This window comes from Cimex lectularius, unplaced genomic scaffold (genome assembly GCF_000648675.2).
Source record: "Cimex lectularius strain Harlan isolate CLEC.00 unplaced genomic scaffold, Clec_2.1 scaffold75, whole genome shotgun sequence".
Classification (NCBI taxonomy): Eukaryota; Metazoa; Arthropoda; class Insecta; order Hemiptera; family Cimicidae; genus Cimex; species Cimex lectularius.
The window spans coordinates 1,118,771-1,144,998 of record NW_019392758.1 but is presented as its reverse complement, the minus strand read 5'-3'; the positions used below and the strand labels follow the sequence as shown (position 1 = coordinate 1,144,998).

The 26,228-nt window shown below is 36.7% G+C and overlaps 1 protein-coding gene across 1 annotated transcript; it reads right to left on the bottom strand.

Annotated features, from left to right (window-relative positions):
* Positions 1–23,999: 23,999 nt before the first annotated feature.
* Positions 24,000–24,533, bottom strand: LOC106661258 (probable salivary secreted peptide). The gene is made up of 2 exons (XM_014384543.2): positions 24,361–24,533; positions 24,000–24,299 (listed from the first exon to the last, which is right to left on the bottom strand). Exons 1-2 carry the CDS (start codon positions 24,504–24,506, stop codon positions 24,038–24,040), a joined length of 408 nt encoding a protein of 135 aa, XP_014240029.1. The 5' UTR covers positions 24,507–24,533; the 3' UTR covers positions 24,000–24,037.
* Between the last annotated feature and the right edge of the window lie 1,695 nt (positions 24,534–26,228).

Below are 26,228 nucleotides of genomic sequence, written 5' to 3'. Positions count from 1 at the left end.
GGGGGTAGACGAGGTTCAATTCTGCACATGTTTTTACATATGCGAATACATGGACGATTTGAGCAAAAACGAATATGTTATGTACAAATTGCATTCATGCTTGTGCAGAGTTTATAAATAAAAACTGTCAGAAAAACCCTAAAAAAATTATATTTTGTCATTTGTAGTAATTTCTGAATATCTGAAATATCTACGGGTGAGTAGAAAAGTAGCAGAAGATACCATGTCTACGGTAAATACATTTTGGCGTACTTTAATCGAATTACAAGTTATTCAAAAGTCGTTTTCCAATAACAGACAACAGACGAATATTCCTCCGCTGGAAGTAATTAAACTAAATGAGTTACCTTTACCCAGCACCAAATCCACCCGTAATGCTTTGACTTGTCCCCATTAATCAAAACCATTGTCCCATTAATCTCTCATCTCATTCTGTTCTACGATTGAACTTCTGCTTGCTAATACCTTTCCTGAATTCAAACGACTATTTAACAAGTCATTTTACAAATGAAACTGTAAAGAGTGTCTATTACTGTAGGGAGTATTATTAACTTCTGATAGATTGTATTATCTAGTTAAAGATCCCGTTACAACAATTATTTATGCGGCATAATTGGGTACTACGTGAGCATGAGTGTTTAAAACTACTCGTTTATCCAGTCTGGAGCAGTTATCTCTAACATGCCTATTGATCATAGAAATGATAAATGGTGGAGTGAGTGTGTTGTTAAATCTTTAAAAAAAATTAATTACTTATTGGTCATGGTTCAGATTTTGCAAGGCAAGAAACATGACTAGATGGTTGTAATATTCTTTAAACTGATATTTTTTGTGTAATAACAAACGAACATTAAATAATTATCTATTTACGTTTTCGTAATCAATTAAGTTACTTCGTTCAATCAATTAATTATTCTTTCTAAGGTCTTGGTTGAGATAAAAAGTCAGGGTCACGAGCGGGATTCGAACCCACGACCTTCGGCTAAATACGCCGCAGCTCTACCACTTGAGCTATCGTGAGGAAAAATTCGAACGGATGTAGGTTGAGATGGAGAGTTGGCGTCCGAGAGGATCGAAGTCACGATAGCTCATGCGGTAGAGTAGCGGTGAATTTAGCCGAAGGTCGTGGGTTCGAATCCCGCTCGTGACCTGACTTTTCTATCTCAACCAAGACCTTAGTAAAAATAATTAATTGATTGAAAGAATTAAATAATTATATTCTGCTACAAGTATCTATAATAAAAACATAATTGTCAATTAGAAACAAGTAGTCGGCGAAGTGGTCATCATCGAATCATTCTTATCAGTGTTTGACGTAATTTACAACGCCTCAAAAAATATATTGAAACTTTTCGTAAATCGTAATACCACTCACGTATTTTCCTTCGCTTTCACGGACGAATTTTTCTTCTCAAGATTTCCCCAAGTATGGCGAGGAAAGTCGATTAACACCCGACAATGTTTACTTGTAGGGTTGATCGATCTCCTTAAGAGTTTCCCCATCTCGTTCTGTATTCAAAGGGTTGATCCTTCTTACCTGTACATTGAAATCCTCCTTTGCTTTTTCTTAATCCTCGTGTAGGCTGGTTGAACCGTTCACGGCTTTAACACAACCGTCGCTTTGAGGTGTTTCCATTTCTTTTGATTCTCCTCCTCAAGAGGCCCTTTTTGCTTTATTCAATACCTTTAATCTATTTTTCTATATCCTCACCTACGTATGTAATATAGATCGTTCTATGTTACTTATTTTAGACAATTCTTTGCCCATTGCAGATTGAATTATTATTCAAATTACTCGTAGTTAATAAACACGTTCCTAACACTCAAATCCAAGGGCGCAAGTTAAAAGGCATTTTTAAAACTAATGAAAACAGCTTTACATGTAAACCGCTCAAAAATTAATAGAGATGTTGCCGCTTTTGTAGTATTTACTTTCCCAAGCCTTTTTATTTTATTTTTATTATAAATTACATTTAAATTTATTAAAAATTATTATGTTTTTTACTGACGAAAATTTAATCAAGGGGTTTCGAAAAATAACAAACATAACAAAATAAAAGGTTTTGTGTCCATAATTTGGTGTAAACAATAATTTTTTAAACAATTAATACCGTATTTAATGTACTATATTAGCTAAAACTTCTTTCCCCTTGTTAGGCATACTGTTAACAAAGTTGTCGCTAATTTCATAAGGAATTTTACTCCCTGATGTTTCAATGTTGCACTCAGTGGTGGCAGGTCAACTGGCTGTGGATGGTGATCGAAAAGCCTTCTGTGCAACGCATCCCACATGTGCTCAATGAGATAGTGGTCTGGAGACATGGAGGAAGGGGCAGATGGGAAATTCTCAGGCTTTTTAAACACTGATGAACAACACTATCTCTATGAGGTCTGGCAATGACATCGAGAATTCGCAAATCACTGCCAATGAGATCCCTGGCTTAAGGGGTGTATTTCTCGATAATTTGTTGGACATAACGGACTGCGGTGAAGTTGCCTTCAACTGTATGGAGTCAGTTGAGTTCTTCCTCCAGTATAAATCCCAGCCCAGACCACTACACCGCCTCCTCCAAACTGCACAGAAAGGAGCACGAACTGGGGATTGAACCCATACGCTGTTCTTGGTAGACTCTTCGGCGCCTGGTATCCACCATACAGGCAGAATATAACAGGATCACAATTGGTGTTCTCTTCTAGGCACTCGGTGCACAATATTCTCCTGATTGGTGGCGAACTGTTGCTGCAGGTCAATAGGGTCATACGATGTGACCATCTACGAATCGTTTGTATTTGTAAAGGCATTGCCAAAACATCTTGTACTTAATTTAGGAGCTAGCGGGCTGTATAGAAATTGTTCCGTCGTGCAGAAATGACAATATTATTACTTCTAGAACGTGAGATGCTGTCTGGTGTGATGTAGGTTTAAAAAAAACATTTTCTTTATCGTGCCAACGTTTCCATCTTTATTGAGATCGTCTTCAGGGCTCAAAGTGTTTGTTTTCTGTATAAATGTGGTGGTTTCTGGTCTAGTGGGTCGTGTCGAGAGTGCCACTCGTCGAAATGAGAAATTTGTGGCATGGGCGATTGAATTCACGGTAGCTCAAGTGGTATACCGGTATATAGCCGAAAGTCGTGGGTTCGAATCCCACCTGTGACACAAATTTTTCATGTCGAAAAAGTTGTGTATAATTAATTGTGTAATCGACTAAAGTTGATGTGCAAAAGGGAGAAATCGTTTAAACTCCAAATTGGTGAAAAATTTATAACTATAAGTATTGGAAGAAGATTTAAAAAAAATGCTACCTAATAATTCTACGAAAACAACTAAGAAAAATTTGAGAAAGCATAACCGGCTCGAAAGGAGTGTGAAATGAGACGAACGGCAAAGGGATGAACCCAACTTTTTTCATCAGTTGTGCAGAATGATAGTCAATGAGGATGTGTGGAGGTTAATTACCTCGGGTTACTTCCCCAGCTACGTGACTCACCTCTACAACGGCCACAACTCATAAGTGAACGGGCAAGTTTACTGTAACTCGAAGGGCAACTAATCACTCGCCTCCTCCCTTGATTGCTTCCAACAATTTCTACCGAAATATTTCCCGGACTTAGCCCGACGTATTCTTTTACCGAGGGACGGAAAACTTTGTCCACCGGTTAGTAGAGTTTTATTAATTTTTGTTTCTAAAGTAGTGTTCAATGTATATGAATAGAAAAAATGAAATTTGCTTTGGTCATGACCAGGCGATTTTCCCTGTTCATCAAGACTATACCATGTTTTTATAAAAAGAAAAATAATTTTTATAGCTTGATCTTGTCCGGTCTTTCTGGTCTGCCTATCTTCGCGATTTTGATCTGCAAATCGTCACCACTTCGCTATCTTCAGTGGTTGTCTCTTGTTTTACATTTGCTACGTAAGGTTGTGTCGGTCTTAGTTTTTCATCGAATTTACCGACATAAATCTGGGTTTTTATTGTATTCGTCGGTTGGTCTTATTTGTGTTATCGTGTAGTTTTAATCTTGTGAATTGATCTTTGTGAATTTTCGAGTAGATACGATTTATACTGTTGAAACTCTTGTGCCCTTAGAATTATCTGATCCAGCTTAAATGACCCCTGATTTATATAATGCTTTTAGTGTAGAGTATACAAACTAAAAAAAAATTGTTTTTGTATAATTTTTACATAAAGAATAAAGAAAGATCGGTACTAGTCAACTATGTAGGTAAATTCACTAGTTTTCGTGGTCTCCTTGACCAATTAATATCATTCAATTATTTACGGTTTTTTGTTGAGATAAAAAAAGTCAGTGTCACGAGTGGGATTCGATCCCACGACCTTTGGCTTGATACGCCGCTACTCTACCACTTGAGCTATCTGACCTCGATCCACTCGGACACTAACTTCCCATCTCAACCCCACCTTTTGAATTTTCCGAAGTGAATATGTAGTAGTGAATATGTAGATAAAATAAAACCCATCTCTCAATCACTTCTCCGTTTTTTGTAGTGCAAATAATGCGAAATGTGTTTTATTTATATGTAATTTATCCAGTGCCCACAAACAGCATTTTAGATGTGTATTCAAAATACAGGATTCAGAGGGAAAGGGATAATCCGAATACAATGTCTACATAATCTCTGGCTTTAGGGTTTGACCGAATAAACATAATTTACCTGTAGCAAATAAAAACTTGACGTGAGAAATAGTTAAGCGAATCCCGTTTTCACCTATAACGGTAAAGTGAAGCCGACGCAATGAACTAAGGGAAAATAAATGAATCCCTGATGATATATGAGGAAGTGATATTCCTTCAAAGAAATTAGTTCGTTTCTTGCAACATCACGAACAGCTTGTTTAATAAAACAATTTCAGGTTCGATCTCAGACAAAACACACCATAGCGGTGTAACTTAATGAGTGCGATCGGCAGATCCGTTATCAATCAAATTTATAAATTCACTTATAAACGAAGACCTCCTTCTTCTTCGAGAAGATGTACGGTGCAAATTTCGGCCGGAGAAACATTTAGGGCTCGTCTCAACTTATACGTTTCCATCTTACTTCCTTGACGTAATGAAATATTGGAAAAGTTTGCCACCTTTTGAATACTGAAAATAAGGGGTTTGGGGCCACATCCTTCTTCTGAATTTCACCCCTCCTAACTCTTCATTTTGCAATATAATTAACCGTGATGGATCCGACTGGTTTCCCTAATATTTTGGGATAGTTCATTTTTCAACTGTTCTTTACTTCCTTGGAGAAAAACATCTCAATTATCCCAAGCCAAATGATAATTAATTATTTTTAAAATAGAACAATTAATAAAGAATACAAAACTGAAGGAGTTTAATCAGCTGTAGTACTCCCCGTTCTGCACTTAATATGCACTTGTCTAACTGTTCTTTTTCAGAATTGTTTCAAACATGATTGTGTTATTATTTATTCTTAAAATATGTTCTTCCGTAAATTCGTGGAGTTTTGCAGACTGTTAGCAAATGTAACTATTTCTCTTCTGCTTCTTAGTACCTTTAGTACCTTCTTAGTGTTGCTTCTTACCTGCCTATAACCTCGTTCCATGACATCAATTTTTTGAGATATCCATTAATTCTTATACTTTAGCGGTTTTGTACTAATATACTGAGGCTAAGAGTTGGAAGACTAAAAAAAAAGTAATTGTAAAATGTCTTTATGCAATAGAAGATTCTTAACACGATAAATATGAATGACACCTACAATAAAAAGGAATATTGGGCTATAGCCATACTAGTCGTTCTTTGCCTGTTGGAAGAATATTTTTTTATGAAAACGCCCTTAAACAGGATGAGCATCATACGCTATAATCGGTTACACCGTAGACAAATGAGAAAAAGGAGTCCGGCTGTTAACGACCTGCGCAACGCATCCAAATCGTTGGTTGTATTACAAGCTTTTTGTTCCCAAATATCGGCCTCTTCGTCACCCCTTTGCCCTGTATGCCCTTGTGCCCAGACAAAGGTAATTTTGTTGTTATCCTTATAGTCTGACATCAGTCAGTTATTCCTACATGAAACAGCCAGTAAATGGCAATAATAGACTGTATTACTGTTCTAACTTGTATTCGGTTGCCCTGGAAGCCCTTCTAAATCTACTACTACTATTCATCTTTAGCCTTGGAGAGCCAATAGCCACAACTCATACGGTAATGCAGGGACAGGCTCCAATTGCCTACTCACATAACAAGGAGCATCTAAAGCTTCGAGGGAAGCTTCAGCTAGACAAAACTTTGGAGCTGCCTACTGATGCCATGACGCCTAAATTCAGTTTGGAGAAAAAATTTCTAATCAAAATACCTTGTAGAGCTGACTGGGAGAAAGGGATCCCAGTTAATGCCGAACATATCCGGTTTACAGATGGTTCCAAAACCGCATATGGGTCAGGAGCTTCCATTTACGGAAATAAACCAAGGACAAAAATTCATATAACCGTTGGACGATATGCCAGCGTTTTTCAAACGGAACCTCCGACTATTGAACCCTGTGCCAGGGAGATAATAAGGCTGAGTATTATTAATATTAGAATAGCCATCTAATCGTACATCCAGACGGCATTTAATTGCCGCATCGAGGTTAAGTCAAGAATTGTTTGGGACTTCATTACTGCCCTGTCAGACATTGGAGGAAATAACAACATTAGCCTTGTCTGGGCGCCAGGACACACAGGCCGGTGGCAAGGAAGAGCCTGATAAATTGACCAAGAAAAGTTCATTGAGGATATCTATTGGCCCTGAACAATTTTTTGGTTTACCAAACTGCCAAAAACAAGAATCCATTAGACAATAGATCAATAATAAGTTCTAGCCCGAGATGGAGGCATGCGAAAAAGTTAATCAAAAGACCATCGCAGAAACTAACGGCAGAACTACTAAATCTAGGACGGGCAAGGACTAGAATAATAGTTGGGCTGCTAACTAGACACTGCTGAATCCGAAGGCATATGGATAAACTCGGGGTAGCAGTAACAAGCCAAATATTGCGAAGAAGAAGAAGAAGAAACTCCTCTGTTGGTGAGAAGGCCGGCTTAGATTCCTAATTCTGGGAGATGAAAAGCCAGGGCGTGAAGAATACACACGGGAGCCCTTGAAAAAGCTTTGGGTTCTGGTAAAAAGCCTCAAGCTAAAAGAGGAGCTCTAGATAAAAAAATGGAGCTACACAATAGACCAATATTGGTCGCGGTGTATAGGTCGTAAAAAGGCCGGCTCCCATATAATCTAATCTAGCTTTTATTATTTTTCCTCCAACCTAATCTGACGATATTTAGTTTACAGATTATACCATTGAAATGTCGTTTATTGGAAAACAGGATCATCTGAACTTCGTCAAAGTTACAAATACAAGCAAAGCACGGCCGCTTTTGAGATATTCCTTCATTGTTCTTATTAAGTATTAAGTATTGGAAATGATAATTAGCCGGCAACAGTGTTTTAAACGTTTACCGCTCCTTGTTTCAAGAAAGATCGCCCTGGGATCCAAAGGAGGTAAAACGACCCACGGGAGAGAAGAAATGAATTTGCCTAATGAAATTCTTAACTGATTACGTTTCATCCTCTTAGACTAGAATGGAAAGCAGTTTTCAGAGATAATTGCCTCTGGCTTTAACGCCGCGAACTTGACGGGACTTTTGTTTTTTATTGTAGCGAATAGTTTTGAAACGGTAAGAAAAAGCGAATGAAAATGACTTAATGGGAAAATCCACCATCTTCAGAAAGTTGTTTATTACTATTGTACAAAGTCATTATCGGAGACGCTCATGGGTGTTATATCTGACTCTATCCAAGATAAATAATTAATTAATCTTTATGTAAGGTATTTGTTGAGATAAAAAAGTCAGCGTCACGAGCGGGATTTGAACCCACGATCTTCGGCTAAATACGCCGCTGCTCTAACCACTTGAACTATCGCGATTTCGATCCACTAGGACACTAACTACCCATCTCAACACCACCTTTCAAATTTTCCCTTCGTTTTGCCATTTTTCAAATGTCGTGTAATCTATTTGATTCTCGGGGACAAATGAAATGGCCACGGAGAGCTTTAGTGAAGATATACTTGACTTTTAACTTATTTAACTTATTAAATTCATTTTATTTCGTAGTCCGATTGACCAAATAACATCTTTCAATTAATTAATCTTTATGTAAGGTATTTGTTGATACAAAAATGTTGGGGTGAGATGGGAAGTTAGTGTCCGAGTGGATCGAAGTTACGATAAGTCAAGTGGTAGAGCAACGGCGTATTTAGCCGAAGGTCGTGGGTTCGAATCCCGCTCGTGACACTGAATTTTTACCTCAACCAACATCTTACATAAAGATTAAATAATTATTTATCTTGGATATAGGCAAATATACCACCAATGACCGTGAATCTAATGAATTTAATAAATAATTAATAATTGTTTAAATTGGTATTAGTTAAAAATATGACGACAGTATCCTTGAAAAATATCCGTTTAAGCGCCATTTTTGCATTTCTCAGGATTGTAATTGGATTTATCCGATTTCTTATTTGGGGTAGTCTAACTCTCGGTTTCCTTTGAACTTCGACAAGGACCCCTCACAGTATTCGTTTACGCACTTTTGCAAATCCTACCCACAGCGGACGGCGACAGGATCGTTCGTCCTTTTTAGTCTTTAGAACACTGGAAACCCCTTTGGAATGGGGCATCTACTCGAAAACAGATTCGGCTAACAACACACGGTAACCTAACAATACTTTTAATCACTGCGCTTGTTTGTACTTGAAATAGGTTTACAAGGCAGAGTTTCCATGATATGACATTCCATATAAAAATAATACATTAGTGTTGAGTGAAAACGTGTTTTCGATTTATAACCAATCGAAGAAATCCGTTATAATATAGGGTTTTGTTTAATCAAATATTGTTCATAAAAATAAATAATATGAATAAAAATATCACTATATTATGAACAAAAGTACGTTTGTCCAGAAATCATGGGTTACAAAGTCCCATAGCATTCTTAGGAATACCCAGTTTTTTCTTCTAATTATAATTCTGGTTTAACTTTGAAACGCAAAGTTTTGTATACTTTTGACATCCTCGTGTACTTATATTGCTGATTAAAGTTTAAAAAGTGACTTTTTCAGTAAATTTATGGATTATATTTTAGTTAACAGTTTTGAACAGACCTACAACAACGACGGGCAACAAAACGTCCCGTTGTTGAAATATTTTACATGTACTTACTTTTAACTACGGACGAACCTTCTCCCTCATCCACTATGCCAAAGATAGAGATCCGCAAGGCAGCATACTAGGTCCCATTTTTTTAGTATACTCTGCAGACATTCCTATCAATCCCGGTGCGGCCTAGAAAACTCGAGGAGCATTTCTCCTTTTTTGAAATAACGGTTCAAGAAATGTTCGATCAGAATCAACGAAATAACCTTCCCTTTTTGCCGATTTCCGGTCTACACCAATCTCGATCTCCTGTCCAAAATCATTCGAACCATTGCTCAAGTTCCTTACTTCGTATCCGATCTTACTATGCACACAGAACTATGTCCTCGAAACTGAAAGAATGTCCAGCTTCTTTTGTCCCGAACCCTACTCGACACCTTTTAAGACGCCTAAAGCGCTTTTGGTGGCTGCCTGTGGTTAAGTAAAAAGTCTTCTAGGCGTCGCCTCTGCTTCAGAATTGGTTCCATGGTCTGGTAAACAGGCAGCAGTCGATGAACTTGCAGAACTCATGTATAAGCAGGGGCTCAACGGTTTAGGGTGGTCCTCGTCGGCTACACACACCATCCAGCTCATCTACTCTGTCATCTGATTCCAACATCCTCTAAACATGGGCACTTCTAAGCCTTGCGATTTCTTCCTTAGTGAGGAAAGTGATAGTATTGTGCCAGAAATATAATTAAACCCCACACTTTTAATATAAAATTCATTAGATAACAAAGTTGCTTGTAGTATATATTGCACAATAAAATAAAAATATATTTAGATGTATTTTTAACTACTTACAAATGAGTAACAGAGGCCGAATTAGTACGGTGTTTGGTTTTTTCAGTTAATAGAAAGAAATTAGGCTTAGTTAATGTGTAATAATATTATCAATAAAAGTGGGATGGAGTCGGATGTGTCAAAAGTGGAATTACGGGAGTCGAAAAGAGTTCCTTGGTTATTTATCGGCAACCGAACAATGCGTGTTGATTACGGAGAGATACAGGGTGGGAGCCAAAGGCTCAATAGAATCCAGTTTCGCTCAATTTGTTTCTTTTCACCCTTTTCCTTCGCCTCGAGCGTACAGTCAATTTGATGCGGAAACCCCATTGAGATATGGGGTAAAAGATAATCGTCGGAGAGATATTACGGCATGTGTTCCGAAGGTACGAATGAATCGGTCGGGCCATACCGTGAGAGTTGGCAAATTATCTTATCGAGTCGATACGAAACAGAAATGAGAAAGGTTCAGTGATTTGTAGTGATTTCACGTTTATGGATTGGAAATGGAAAATATCAGAGAACAATTTTTGTCGTCACGTCAAAGGACTATGAAAGTATTGGTTCAAGGGTCTGTGGTATAACGGACAAAAAGCCGTCTTGAGATAAGACCAACGTTTTTTCATTTATTTTCAAAGAGATGCATGGAGTTTCTTTTATCAAAGAAATCTTTAATCAAAACGATATTACTTGTGCAAATATTTATTATGCATTTAAGACATGTTGAATTCGTTGTTAAAAGTTAGTTATAGAATAATTAATTGGTTAAGGGAAGGGATTAAAATATCAATATCTTTCCCTTTCTTTACAGGATCAATATTTATTGCAAGGTGCGAACGCTCTATGGATGGCTCATGCTTTCTTTTATCGTTATTCGAAGATCGTGAGATGCGATCTGGCATGACGTAGGTACAAATTTTTCAAATTTGTAGGTTCAGATAATGAGTTGGTGTGGGATCCGAGTGGATCGAAGCCACAATAGCTCTAGTGGTTAGAGCAGCGGCGAATTGAGCGGAAGGTGTCGTGGGTTCGAGTCCCGCTCGTGACCATCAATCTCAACCACACTTTAAATAAAAATTATAAATCAGTTCGAATAATTGCTTTGGTCAGCTAAGACCAACTAAATCATATCGATTAAAATCTTATCATTATTTCAGAAAAATTTGGGGTATTCGACGCGTCTTAAAATTCATTTATTATGTGTTTCGCCGGCCAGGAGGAGTACGAAATAATAATGATAATAATATATTTTTCGGAATAAATACGATTAAAAAAAAATAGTTGGATATACATTATATAAAATATACACATGGATGTTTGTAAAGAAACCCCGAGTAATACCGAGTACTCGGGAGTGAATGTGACCAGACTTCTATTTTTGTATCGGGTGTTGTCTTTATGTTAATTTGTTGGAATGAATGTATTAGCATAATTAAGGGGGTTGTAACCCCCGTCTCGAGGAATATCGTGTACTCTGTGGGAGTGAATGTGACCAGACTACCTTCCATCCTTGTATCAGGTGTTGTATTTATGTTAATTTATTGGAATTAATTTAATTTACTAAAGTACTAGGAAGAGATTGTCCAAGGAATTTTTAATTGTATATAAGTAGAGCACCTACCTTATGTGATAGGGGTTATTTATTGGAACCAATATACATATTGGAGTGAATGGAGAACTTCTCCCAATTACCCAAACGAATGTCGCGTACTCTGGCCTAGTGTGATAGAATGTAGTTTATTAGCGTGAATGTAGGGTCCCATCCTTAATTAGCCCGAGGATTATCGAGTGTGAATGTTAATCAGACTATTATGTTTATTTAAACTTGTTTCTGTGTTTCTGTGTGTGTATATTTGTGCTATTATATCCACAATTGACGAGACTCTGAGGAATAACAATACGATAAAGAAAAGAGTCAGTTGGTTATAAAAATATCATACAATATCGTACGGAAATTAAAAGTTTTAAAAAAGCGTGAAAAGAATTATTCAAAGAAGTGAAAAGAATTCTGTGAACAAAATTAAACGTAGGGTTTTTATTTTTCAAACTTTTTAAGTCGAAAGATAAAGGAAATATGTTATAAGGTACAAGTAGAGAAACAATATTCAAGAATAGATGTAACTAATTAGCAAGAAAGTTAATTAAACAAACATCTTTGGGGTACCGATAAATAAAAATTTGTAATAGCCTTCCCAATAATCTAATACGACTCTTGAAACATAGCCGAGAACTGATAAGAATGACAACGTAAGAAAACAGTAATGAAGAAGGTATTGTTGTAATTTTGGACGAAAGGAATTTTTCAAGATTAAATTTATATTGTTAAGTAGAGACCAGTCACGTCATAACCAGAAAATATGAAAATGAATGCTTGGAATAATAATAACTAATAACGAGAAAAGTTACAATATATAGTAAGTTACAATGTTACAATATATAACTATATTACTACAATAGATTGTATGCTGTGAAATACAGTATTTAAAGGTGATTTTAAAACAATACACTCCGGATATTAACGATGTTTGTACAATGTTAACTCGAATATAGAAATGTCCAGTAAGATCGTGAATGCCCCCTTCTTTTCTTAGCATGTTAAACGTTAATTTTTCCGCAATGCTGCGCGTGGCGATTGATAGAACCAAAAATAAAGCTAAAACAGTACCTGAAGGCTTGTTGTTGTTTGTTTTGGTTTTCTTTTGTGTTAAACTGTAAGATGCCAGAAGTTAATAAAAAAGGAAAATATATCAACTCTTTCATTAAAAATGCTATCTATGCACTCGAAAAGTACTAACAAATGACACGCTTCTATTCGTGCCGACATACTTAACTTGTATCCTAACGTCTAACAGCCTACAACTTCATAGACAGGGGATGTATGAATGAGAGTATAGTGAAAGGTCAGAAATTAACAAAAGAAATGTATTAGTATGATTTAATTATCGCGTATTTAAGAATAAAAATACGTGTAAACAACAAACAGCTGTTAAATTAATGGCTGCCATGTTGATTACCTACGCCCTAACGGATAGCAATATGACTACATTTTCGACCTAACATCTAACGAGGGCCTGTTAGATCGAGCAATGTTAACCAGCCGATTCTTACCAGTCTACGTCATCATTTTTTTCGATCTAACAGGACCTAACAGAGTTAACAGGATTATTTAGAAATCGTGAGATGCGGTCTGGTGTGACGTAGGTTTCAGAAAAATATTTTCTTTATCGTGCCAACGTTTCGATCTTTATTGAGATCATCTTCAGGGCCTGGGATTTATAAACATTGTGTAAATTTTACAAATACATGTAACATATATACATCATCATTATATTTTTTTAATCTAAAATTTTCTAGCATTGTATAAATTCATTTTTTTATCTAAAATTTTCTAGCGTTGTATAAATTCATTTTTTTAATCTAAAATTTACTAGCATGGTATCAATTCATTTTTTTTATCTAAAATTTTCTAGCATTGTATCAATTAATGTTTTTTATCTAACTTTTTCTAGCATTGTATCAATTAAGTTTTTTTCATATCCTACATCTATTTATAAAATTTAAACGATGTTTATAAATCCCAGGCCCTGAAGATGACCTCAAAAAAGATCGAAACGTTGGCACGAGAAAGAAAATGTTTTCTGTAACCTACATCACACCATACCGCATCTCATGATCTCCAAATAATCATTAACTAACGATCACTCAACTCCACACATAATTTTTTTAAAGTAATACCATAGAAGTTTGACATTATATGCTTCAAAAGATAGAAAATAATGAAAAATATTATAATAATACAACATAACATAAAATTAAGGTACGAGGAGGTTGGTGATGAAGTGATAACAAAAAGAATGATGATGAACAACTTACTAGAACCATCTGTGTCCGCTTACGATGGAAAACATGTTTAAAATGTTCACGCCTTTTATTGTCAGTAGAAACTAAGTTATTACACCAGATTTGATGTTATGAATTGCATTTGTCTAGGGAGCTATCCAGCTATTAACTATGAAAGGGTGGTTCGATGGGATCGAGTAGACGAGGAAACAGTGGGATCAACCACTTGTGGCTGGAACAATGATCAAATCTGTGCCTAAACCTGTCATCTCTAAGATTTATTATTTGCGCCTTCTCTAATTAACTCTGCCATATTTCGTCGAAATCTCAGCTGGCAACGTTTGAACCGTCATTATTTGAAAAGTACGAACCACTTGGATGACTGGAATTGATTCGTTCATAATCGGCCCTTTTGGGTGAGCCGGGTGGTCGAGGAGGGGGGGTTGCCCTTTCTTGTAGAAGTTGGGCTTTTTTAAGTTTTTCTCCAATAACCGCTTACAGGGTAGGGTTCTCAGGCAAATGAAAAACGTTGTTGTGATGAAAGAAAGCTTCAGTATATTCAGAACAGAAATGGATTGTGCAACTAATGGGACCTAACAAATGGACCCAACTTCAATGTAATTTATGCATACTTTGGAAAATTACAAACAGTCCACTCTTATTTACTTAATATTTTTGAGTGTACTATTCATATAATTTGCTAGCATTTAATTATACTATTTCAATATAAATCTTTAAATATGAGATGTTACAAAAACCATTTATTGTAATCAAGTTATTGTTGAGGAAAGATATTTCATTTAGCTATTTGTTTTGTGTATAAATTCGTTTCTGAAGGGAGAAATAATCAAAATATTTCATTTTTTTAAACCATATCAGAGACCAAACGTTAATTACTTAATTACCACTCGGCTAACGCGGTCCCCACCTCCATCAGTTCAAAAGGTTCGTTTCAATACTTAGTTACTATGTGGAGTGTATGAAAAAGGGGTTTTGGGCTATGCAGATTGCAGAGACTTATTAACAAAACTCGGCATCATCACCGAAATAAATACCGTCATCCTTTTAGAAAATTATGATGAGATTGTATAAAGCATGAAGGTAGCTCAGAAACATTCTTTTGGAGAAAAAGCTAGAAACTCTTAAGGGCAAGGCATTGTCAAGATATGGAAATATCGGTAAAAATTAATTATGTAGGATCGTCCTGCAATTTATAATCTAATTTGAACGGATCCTTTCTAAGAAGGAAAATACGATGAATAGAATTATGCACTTCATGAACACAAAAAAATCATCATCGGATAAGCAACATGGATTAAACTTCTTAACGCACAGTAGACGCTCTAGAACAGGGGTGCTCAAACTTGAACTGCTGGCGATCTACCTCAATATTTTTAGACTACTTACCAAGTGTGTGTGATGCAGGGTTGTCGTACATACACGATACACCCTACCTACCTAGGTAGGGTGTACCGTAGCATATATAGATATTAGCTTTCTGCACAATATAGGTACATTATTTTAGTCAAGGTTTGGGTTAGGTTTAGTTAGGTTCTTCTCTACAATATCAATGAAAAAACTCATAGTTATTCAAAATTGCGAGTTTATTGGTTGTTACAAAACAAAAGAGTTACATATGGTGTTAAACTTAACTAAGGAGTGGCTTTGGATGTTGAAGCGTGGCACTGCATGTCCTCAGCATACTTTTCATAAGATGGTACGTAACCACTGAGTGCTAATCGCAAGCACGATGACATATGATCGTCAGTTAGTCGATTGCGATATTTTGACTTAATTATCTTCATTTCAGAAAATGCAGACTGCAGTCTTCCCCTTCAGAGGAATGATTGTCAAAAATTCTTCCTTAGCCAACATGTCATTGAATACCATCCGAATAAAAATACACAGCTGGGCAGTGTCTGTCATATCGGTGGATTCGTCGAACTGTAAAGAAAAGTATGTACATTCCATGATATCATGTTTTAGTTTATCTGCGATGTCCTGACTCATGACTTCAATACGCCTTGTGACAGTCGGACGAGATAACTGAAGTTCTCTAATAGCAGACATGATTTCTGTTTTATTTTTAAAATCTCCAAATAAAGTCTCACCCGCTTCAATAAATGCTTCCTTCACCACCGATCCATCTTCGAATGGTTTCTTGTGTTTCGCCAATATATGAGATATTTTAAATGACGCGATCGTAGCAGCTTTTGATTGTTTGGCTGGTCTTGTGAACATGGATTGTTCTTTTTTCAAACAAGATATCAAATCACTTACTTTTCGTTTTCTTAATTCACTCTGTGGCGGAAAATCCTTTTCATAGTTTTTATGAACCGTTTTATGATGCCTCTCTAAGTTACCACGCTTAGGTATTGCAACTGACGCACGACAAATAACACAAATGCACTTATCCTTCACCATACAAAAGAAAAATTCTTCCTCCCAATCCTTATTAAAATGATACGTTTTAGATTTCACTGCACTCATTTTCCACTATTTAATAATAAACTTTGTATCGACGTAGTATCGCCATCAAGTTACAATTCAGAATGACTCCAATTCCTGCAGGCACAACATTTATATCGGCGTGAACGAAAGTCTCGAATGTTCCCGTCAAACGCGCCGCCCGAAACTAGACTGTACTGTCTCTCGTTGTTTCTAGACTAGACTGTACTGTCTACTAGTCTAGAAACAACGCGGCTTTTCTTTGACAAGTGCCGCGCGTTCCTTTGATAAAGCCACCTTTTGCCGCAAGCAGTGTTATTTTATTACGTAATACATTTTTGTAGTTTAGTTACCTACCTACTTATTAAAATTTTTTTTCTTCTCGAGATCTACTCAAAAAACACTCGCGATCGACTGGTCGATCGCGATCGACCGTTTGAGCACCCCTGCTCTAGAAGGAGTTGAAATGAGTCAAAAGGATCTACGTAGAAACCTAGGAAATAGTCTGTGGAAGAATGGTTATCCCATCAACCTTCTGGAAACACAAGCAGTGTATCATCCTTGGATAAAAAGAAAGGTTGAGGTATTTTTCATGGGTAGAAAAAGCAGGAGGTCCCTGCAGATTTAAATCTATGGACAAACTGTAGTGTACTAGCTAAATTGACCTTTTGTCTTCCTTAGTAAGCGCCAACAGGTCAGTTAGCACAAATGCTTTTCCTTGTTTCACATGAGGTTCATCTTGGATAATCCCTTCCTTCCATCCGGCATGTTTAATCGATGAATTCCGTGTTTAAGAAATCCGCAATTAGTTTAGTTGATCCAGTCGAACTTATGGCGCAAAATGTGTCATTTCTTAACAGACCAACGGTTCAGCATTCCAGATGCTTATGCGACCTTGAGACCAATAAGTAATGAAACGTTTTGTCAAGTATATCTCAGAGCCTAATCGGATGAGTCTGCCCATCATGTGGTATGTCAGAAGGAACGACTTATCTCATTCAAAAGTGCAGTGACTTAACCCTCTACCCTTCAATACCTCTCGCGGTTCTTTATATCGTAAGCAGTTTTGAGGCCTTTTCAATTTTCTAGGCACGCCATAAAGTACCCCAAAGTTTAAACTAAATGAACTTTGGTTCTGATGAAGTCCTCAATGGTTGTCTTGCATAAATTGAATAGCTCACACAACACAAAAGAATGGATTTGAAAGACAGACGTTTCGTAATTAGATATTCATTTATTGAATAAAGATATTCAATGCTCTTTCTATTTCTCTTCTTAAAAGGTTGACTATTTATGTTTTAGCTCAATTGAATGTAGACGTTTCGGGGATATATTATTTTCTTATTATGACTTTTTTATTAAACAAATATATACAAATATAACATGTTTTAACAAAATAGAAAATAACCCCATTAGAGTTCGTGGTCCGATTGACCGAATAACTTTTTTCAATTAATTAATCTTAACGAAAGGTATTGGCTGAGATAAAAAAGTCATTGTTACGAGCGGGATTCGAACCCACGATCTTCGGCTAAATACGCCGCTGCTCTAACCACTTGAACTATCGCGACTTCGATCCACTAGGACACTAACTACCCATCTCAACACCACCTTTCGAATTTGCCCTCCTTTTTGCCATTTTCAAATGTCGTGCAATTAATTCGATTCTCGGCGACAAATGAAATAGCCACGGAGAACTTTAGTGAAGATATACTTCATTTTACTGATTAAATCTATTAGAGTTTGTGGTCCGATTGACCGAATAACTTTTTTCAATTAATTAATCTTTACGAAAGGCATTGGCTGAGATAAAAAAGTCAGTGTCACGAGCGGGATTCGAACCCACGACCTTCGGTTCAATACAATGCTGTTCTACAATTTGAAAAATAGAACATAACATTAATTACGACAAGACATGATCGAGAGGATACAAATAAGGTAGCTACGTAATATGAAAGAAGCTTACTTATTGACTATAGTCATGCAAAACATATCTGTGATAATGGAAATCGCAAAACAGCATAATTTTATGTAGATACTTTTATTTTGAGACAATTAATAATAAAAAATCAGTTAGAGTATCTTGAGAATGTTTAAATGAAAATGATTGTGTACAATTTTCCAAAATATTTGTAGTGAGCTTAAGTGGTGAGTAGATTCTTTCGCCGAAGTTTATTATGAGCCATACAGATAGTAATGAGAAAGAAAAAAAACACAAAGGTCTGTTAATAAAAGCCTTGGTTATTCTCACCAGAATTGGAAATATCTAGGGCACAACGCATTAATTGAAGTCGAATGAACGCTTTGATGAGAGTGGACCCATGTCACAGGGTGGCGGCTTTGCCGAACAAAGAAAGATTTCTCCATGAATGTAATTCTTGAAAACATGATTCGACCTGAATAGAAACGCCAAGTTTCGTATGCCGGAGAAATGAATAACGTTTAACTCATGTCAAACATCTCGACGAGTAGTAAGTAGAATGAGTTTTTCCCTTTTAGCTGCAGACTTTCGGGAGAGGAGTTTCCCGTATAAAATAATTTCAACGGCGTAAATGTTAACACGATGAACAGGCCGTTTTAGACACGTTTTCTTCAAATGTTTACACTTGCATTTTATTTTCCTATGCGGTGTTGGTTTTATAATTCCTCGAGTATGACATATTAATCAGAAATTTACCTACTTTCTTTTGAAGTGTACACATTCTGTATAACAGTCAACATTAAATGGCACTCATTAAATTATTAGGCACTCTCAACACGACAGCCATGAATGATTCATGTACATGGAAAACAAACACTTTCAGCCCTGAAGATGATCTCTATAAAGTTCGAAACGTTGGCACGATAAAGAAAATGTTTTTATAAAACCTACGTCACACTATCTCCAAATAATCTTTAAATTGTGTAATAAAATAGTAATGACCCTTTGTTTTTGTGCTTTGATTAAAATTATCTAATTAAGACTTTTTAATTGAGTTATATAATCTCAACTATGCACACGGGTGCACATACAGATTCAATTATCTTCATATCAGGATTCCTATTTAAAAACTTTATTCCGGTAGTAAAAGATACCTGATGCACTAATATGCACTGAATGTTGGTTAGTCCAAGAATAGCTTTAAATAAAAATACTGATAATTAGGTCTTCTAGGAGGAGAAATACATGTTAACAATGCAATCAGATAATTTCATATAACTCCTCTCTTCATAGAGTGAAAACAGGGTTCAACTTCACTTCCCTCTATTTGTACTTTTTTCTTATAATTTGAGAGTACATATTTTTCGAATTTCTTATAGCTAATGATACCAGTCAGCATGAATTTTTTGTAAAGCTGGTGTTCCATCAGAGGCTATCTACTCGGGATTGTGGGATTTGCACCCACTAAAAACAAAAACCTTCCCAAAGCCGGCTATTTTCCCTTCCTAGAACCGCTATGAACTTTACTGCTGGATTGAGCGGCGTATTAAGACTTACAAGCCATCTTCACATCCAGAATTCGCTTCGAATTGTAAGAACCAAACCTCAGCTGACGGTCGACCATCACTAACTAATGATACCAGTTAGAATGATTTGTTTTTCTTTTTAAAAGCTGATATTCCATCAGGGAGTTACCTACCGGTTATTGTAGGATTTGCATCCACTTTAACAAAAACCGTACCCAAGCTATTTTAGGATATATATCTATATTGAGATCATCTTCTGTCATTCTTGTGTCTCTACACATCTACACGGAAAACAAACACTTTGAGCCCTGAAGATGATCTCAATAAAGATCGAAACGTTGGTATGATAAAAAAAAAATGTTTTTCTAAAACCTACGTAACACCAGACCGCACCTCACGATCTCCAAATAGTCGTTGGCTAACGGTCACAAAACACCACACATTAAATTGTCAATATTTCTTACAAAATCTCGCCTGCGAAAGGCTCAGGACAGACACTGTCGTGCAACAGGATTCAACATTTCCTATTCAAATTGGTGTAATTGGGTAGGCATTATTTCAAAGAAATTTCGAAGTATTTGCTCATTTTCAGGGCAGTATGACCCACCCTAAAAAGACCATTAATTCACTGCGACGAAGGCTATTAGACATTCAACCACTAAACCGCTCGGATTTGCTCATTTTTCAGTAGTGCAAGTAACAATTTGACATTTTAGCAGTTGATGTGCATCTTGTTTATTTGGGAGGCATGCATTTTTCCGATTTGATTGGACTAGAAACTGTCTTCCTACAAATATAGACCCACGTCCTGAATTCTTAAGTGTCTTCCGCAGCTTATTTAAGAAGTTCATCATCGATTGATTTTCATACGCCGTCTGTCTTGATGAAGACTTTCCAAACCAACACGGAATAGTACCTTCATTAGAGCTCCCTTTCACCAACAACCTGATTAGTATTCCGTCCACCTTGAACGGCAGAATAACCGAGTTTTTATTCGCACTAATAAAATTTAAAAAAATCGTTAAAAAATCGCGTATTTTACTTGTCACGTTCAACGTGAATCGAAGATGCGGATGTGTGCATAAAACGCATAAAACATAATAGATAACGAGAAATACTACTATTTTACCTTGGAAGCAGCAGGTAACTTTAATACTCTTTAGTATTTTTTTTGGGGGGGGGGTTTGCAGACGGATTATTGTAATTCTTTATTATATTACACCTAAGAATAAAGATAAAATATTGGTTCGTAAATAATTCTTTAACTTTTTTTTAATGGTAAGTTCAAAGAAATTTTCTCGTATATGAACCTTACTTAAATTGAGCTTCTGAATTAAATTAATTTGTTGTTGTCAAATTAATTTGTTCATCTGACATTTTTAGAGTGCAAACCTTACTCCAAAGAGTAAAACCGATAAAGAAAATTAATTGGTAATTGAAAAGTTCAATCAAACACCTAACTATATTCGATAAAACAACCAAGGAAAAATGGAGTTGGAGATATATGTACCACCTTGTTCCATTACCTGTTGCCATCTTCCACGTAAGTTTGTGATTACCCAACCCAGGATGTCTCAGGTTGAACTACTCGAAGCGATCCAAAGTTTCTTCTCACTGATGGAGTTTTCCAGAACCCAGAAAAAGTGCAAATTTGTGGTGTGGCACGTCCAAGCCAAACCCCAACAATTTCTGGCACCTCTGCTAAGAGTTATCCTGTTGGAATACCTTATAAACAACTGATTTTAATCCAAATGTGTGCAGTACACCCTAGAATTAACGGTTTTGTTGGGTGGAAGAAGCTCACAACAAATCACTCCTTTTCAATCCCGCCAAATGCACAGTACATTCTTGGGATATGACCAGGATTCTGGAGTTATGTGTCGCAGCGTTTCCCCTGAAGATTTTCCTTTCTGAACAATCTGTCAAGAACCCAATTTTTATTCTCAGTTATCAATATTTTCAAAAAGGTGGGGGGTTTGAGAAGGAATTTCAGATGGAGATGCCGTCCAATAAATTCTTCTGCGTCTTGAGATGATGTATCTTTATGAAATGTTGTTATTTGTGGCAAAAGCTTGATTTTTGTCGTCATCAACGGTCAAGGAACGACGAGAGTGCTTTGTGTTTTCCTTATCAAAATTTCCTCTTTTGACCCGACAAACAATTTACGAACGGTGCTTTCTGTAAAGGGTCATCACCATACACATCAAAACTCTTCCTAGCAGTCTAAGCTGTGGTTTTCCCTTTTTGATAATAAAAAAAACCCATTATCTGACGAAAATCCACTATTCTGCCTCCATTTTCAATTAACAAATGTAACAACCTTACATAATCCCTTTTCAAAATTTGTACGCAGTAATGAGGAAATAATCACTGCTGAAAAATACGATCTGATCTGATGAAAAAGGTCGATCTGCCAGGATTTAGCAACTCCTTTAATTCATACAGTCTTCATTAATACAACGGAAGTTTTTGTAATCAAATTATGATGCATTTGATAAATTTCTAGGAGTACAACCTCGGTCGCTACAAACAACCATAGCCATTATTTTTGTCTAATACAATTCAGTTTTGGCGTGTGACCAAGTGGCTTATCGCGGACCACCCTTCTGCGTTGATCGGCATACACGACACATTTCACGCATGCATGCGAGTAAGGAATATTTACTTACGTTCATTCTGGAAAACGTAAATTTACCCAATTTTTAACCCATGGCGTTTAGCTAATATTGAAGTGTTTAAATTCCCGAACAGGACGTAGAAATCGGAGATCTAGAAACAAAATTAAATATTTATGTTCAAACCAGATTCAGACGTCATAACAAAGGTCACCGTTGGCTATGAAAATCCACTGACGTTCGTTCCAGCATTTATTTTCTAGCCAATTATTAAGTAGGTCTATTATTTTTGCAATAGCGCAAACGCTTTTATTTGCTCCTATTTACAGTTTATTGCTTTTCAAGAATATATCAGTTATATTTGTAATTGGTAATAATATCAGAAATTATTAAATTCATTAGAGTTCGTGGTCCGATTGACCGAATAACGTTTTTCACTTAATTATTATTTAAAATCTCTTTTGAAAAATGGCAAAAAGGAGGAAAGGAGCGTACGGTACCCCCGACTAACAGAATCACACTAAGTTTTCGTCAGGAGCATCGCCACTAAGCCCAAGGCTACACCATTATCTTATGCCTGGATACCCCCTTGCATCCAAGGGTTAGGAGAGGTCTCAAGGAAGTATGCCGAAGGACCTGGATTGAGAAATGGAAGTGATCGAGGACACGAGACTTACATTTTCAGGTTGCACCACCCGCCTTGGCCACACTGTACCACTCATTGTCACCGTAGTTCCACATTTAGTGGGCTATGGCTCCAGATAGAAGAGGTGAGACGGCCGTTCAAGCGCCGAACGAGTCGACCACCATTTCAACCAGTCATCTCGAGGGACTAATCCGGAGTTGTGTGACCGCCCGGCACACACCTCGGATTAAAGATTCTCAGATACCCTTCTCCACGTGGACGAATTCAGGGGGAGAGGTGGTCAGTCTCTCCCCTATGGGTAATGGGTGTCCACGGGGATTCACAGGCCAGCCCTCACGGGCCGCTCCCACTCCTACCCGGAAGTCCACCCTACCCCAGATGGTATTCGCTATGTACCATAAGATAAGATCTATGTACAATAAGATGTCCACGTCCTCCGAAATGATAGTGACGCTATATTTCACGCACTCGACTAAAACGCATAAGACATATCTATTTATAGTAAAGGAAACACACGCCCTCTAAAAGGCGGAACGTGGACCCAAAACCTCGCTCCAGCGCCCCAGAACCATCCTTAAATTTTCCGGCATGCGTACACGCTCGCTGTTAGATGCCAAGGCATGACAAACTTCTTGTCATTTTACTTCTTTTTACACGTATTTTTTAAAAAATATTTGAACTTTGGTTGATCGTCTCCGATCATTTTCTTCTGCATTTCTCATAGATTTCGCAAAACAGTTTTGGTTATTTTTATCGGTATTTATAGTTCAAACATTATCAGAATTGCTAAGCATATTCGTGAATTGATAAACTCACCCAATACTAAATGTTGTTTCTGACAGACAAAACCAACGAGCTTAAGCTGGCCATGATATTCAGAGCCGACCCAGCTACAGATTCATGCAGCAGGTGCATGCATACCAAATACTGTGAGGTGGATTTCGAGTAGTTTTAAATTTGCATAGGGGTTTTTAAAAACGGATTAAAATAAGAAAATGTATTTTAAGATGATTCTTTTAGAACTTCTTCTTAATAACATGCAATTTACCAATGTCTTAATCCATAAACACTAACAACAAAATCGAGGCCGTAGTTTCTTTGCGATTTGAGGTGAAGTTTGAGGTAGTCGGATCCGACTCCACCGCTCTGGAGCAAAGCGCAGCCACCGTTGTGGTCCGTGAACTGGTCGAGAGCTTCGACGTATGTGATGACGTAATGGGGGTTCAGTGGGCTCTTGTAGTCGACGTCGTAGGTGACCACTCTCAACACTTTGTAGTTAACTTTAGGGTGGTCCATGAAAAGCAACCTGCACAAAAACTCGTATAAGTTGGCCGAAAGGCATGTCCTTCCTACTACCTCGGACTTACTGATCTCCGGATTGCCTGTGCCCGAAGACAGCGTTGTGGCTCTTGTTCTGTCCGCATGAGACTGCGGCCACAGGCTGCGGCACGAGAACGTTGAACGCGATAGCGACAAAAAGGCCGACGGCAGTGCTTGCGAATAGTCTGTACATTTTCACTCGACTAACTCCTTATCTCGACACGGGTTTATATTACGGCCGTTATCAAGGAAGAAATAAAAATAACCAATGAATAGCTTGAGATAACGGCAATTATCTCAAACACCTCTTGTTTCATGTTTGCATTAAATATTTTTTACAGGACAAAAGCGAAAAACGAATCGCATGACTAATCAATCCTTTTTACATAATTATTTTCATTAGACAATAACAGTATCCCATTTTCGAACGACAATTCAATCCTTACATGACATAGTTTACTTTTAGATTATTGTCAATCCATTATATTTGGAGGTTTGATTGACGAAATTACTTCTTTCAATTAATTAACATTTTTATGTAAGGTTTTAGTTGTAATGAAAAATAAGTGACGATCTCCTGGGCATCAGGCGTAAGAGAGGTGTCGAAGTTAATAACAATGTTAATCTATCAAAAAATAATAATAACTAAAATGTCCTGTTATTGTTACTTAATTGGATAGTTTTATGAGGAAAATATTTATAATAATTTTTTATGTAAGGTTTTAGTTGAAATGAAAAAGTTGGTGTCACGAGCGGGATTCGAACACACGACCTTCGGTTCAATACTCCGCTGCTCTACCGCTTGAGCTATCGTGATTTCACGACATGAAGAGACTTATTGAGCCGAAGATCGTGGGTTCGAATCCCGCTCGTGTCACTGACTTTTTTCTCTCGACCAATACCTTTCATAAATATTAATTAATTCCTCACAATATTAATGATCTAATATAAGTTATAGTCGATGAGCTACTTTTATAAATATTCCGTCTTCCACCCTAAACAAATACACTGCTAGAGGGGCGATGATGACGCTATATTTCACGCACTCAACCAAAACACATAAAACATATATACACTTAATTGAAAAAACACACGTCCTGCAAAAAAACGGACGGTGGACACAGAAACTTGCTACAGCGCTCGAGAACCATTATTAAATTCGACGGCATGCCTACATGCTTGTGTTAGAAGCCACGTCATAACAAGCTCTATTATCTGGGATACGTCGAGCAACCTTTCTCTCCCAAACTTTACAATTTTTTTAAATTAGTTTACGCGCTGCTTTTTCTTCAGTTTCACCTCAACATTTAACATAACCCATAAAGGAATAATTAATGAATCACGGTGTTCTGGTATTTTTAAGTGTAATTCATTCACAGTTGGATTTCAGAGGATGGAAGGGCCAGATCGACCATAATAATAATAATATAAACTTTATTGCAAAATAGTTTTAAACATTCAATTAATTAAGGTTTTAAGTTGAATGTTATTAATTGGTCAAGCGGACCACGAAAAATAGTGACTAGTTTTAAGCATTACATAGTATACAATTAAAATAAATTTACGGCATGGGAGTCAGTCTGCCTGAGGTCGATTTAAATTTGACAATTCAATTTTAGTTCGACGCAGAAAAAAATACAATTAATCATTAACTAAATATTACAATGAATAGTTTAATTTTTAATAATTGCATTACTTATTAAAAAACCATTTTAAATTACAATAAATATAGATTATAAATTATTGGTGTCAGCAATTTAGAACGAAGAAGCTGTAAATGTTTTATATAAATTGAATTCTAATATTAACTCTTGGCGATAGTGCCAAGCGTGGCGCGCATAATTGATTAAATTTATAAAATCATGCAGTAACAAGTCAATACACGGTTTCTTATTTAATTGAACAAAATTTAGAT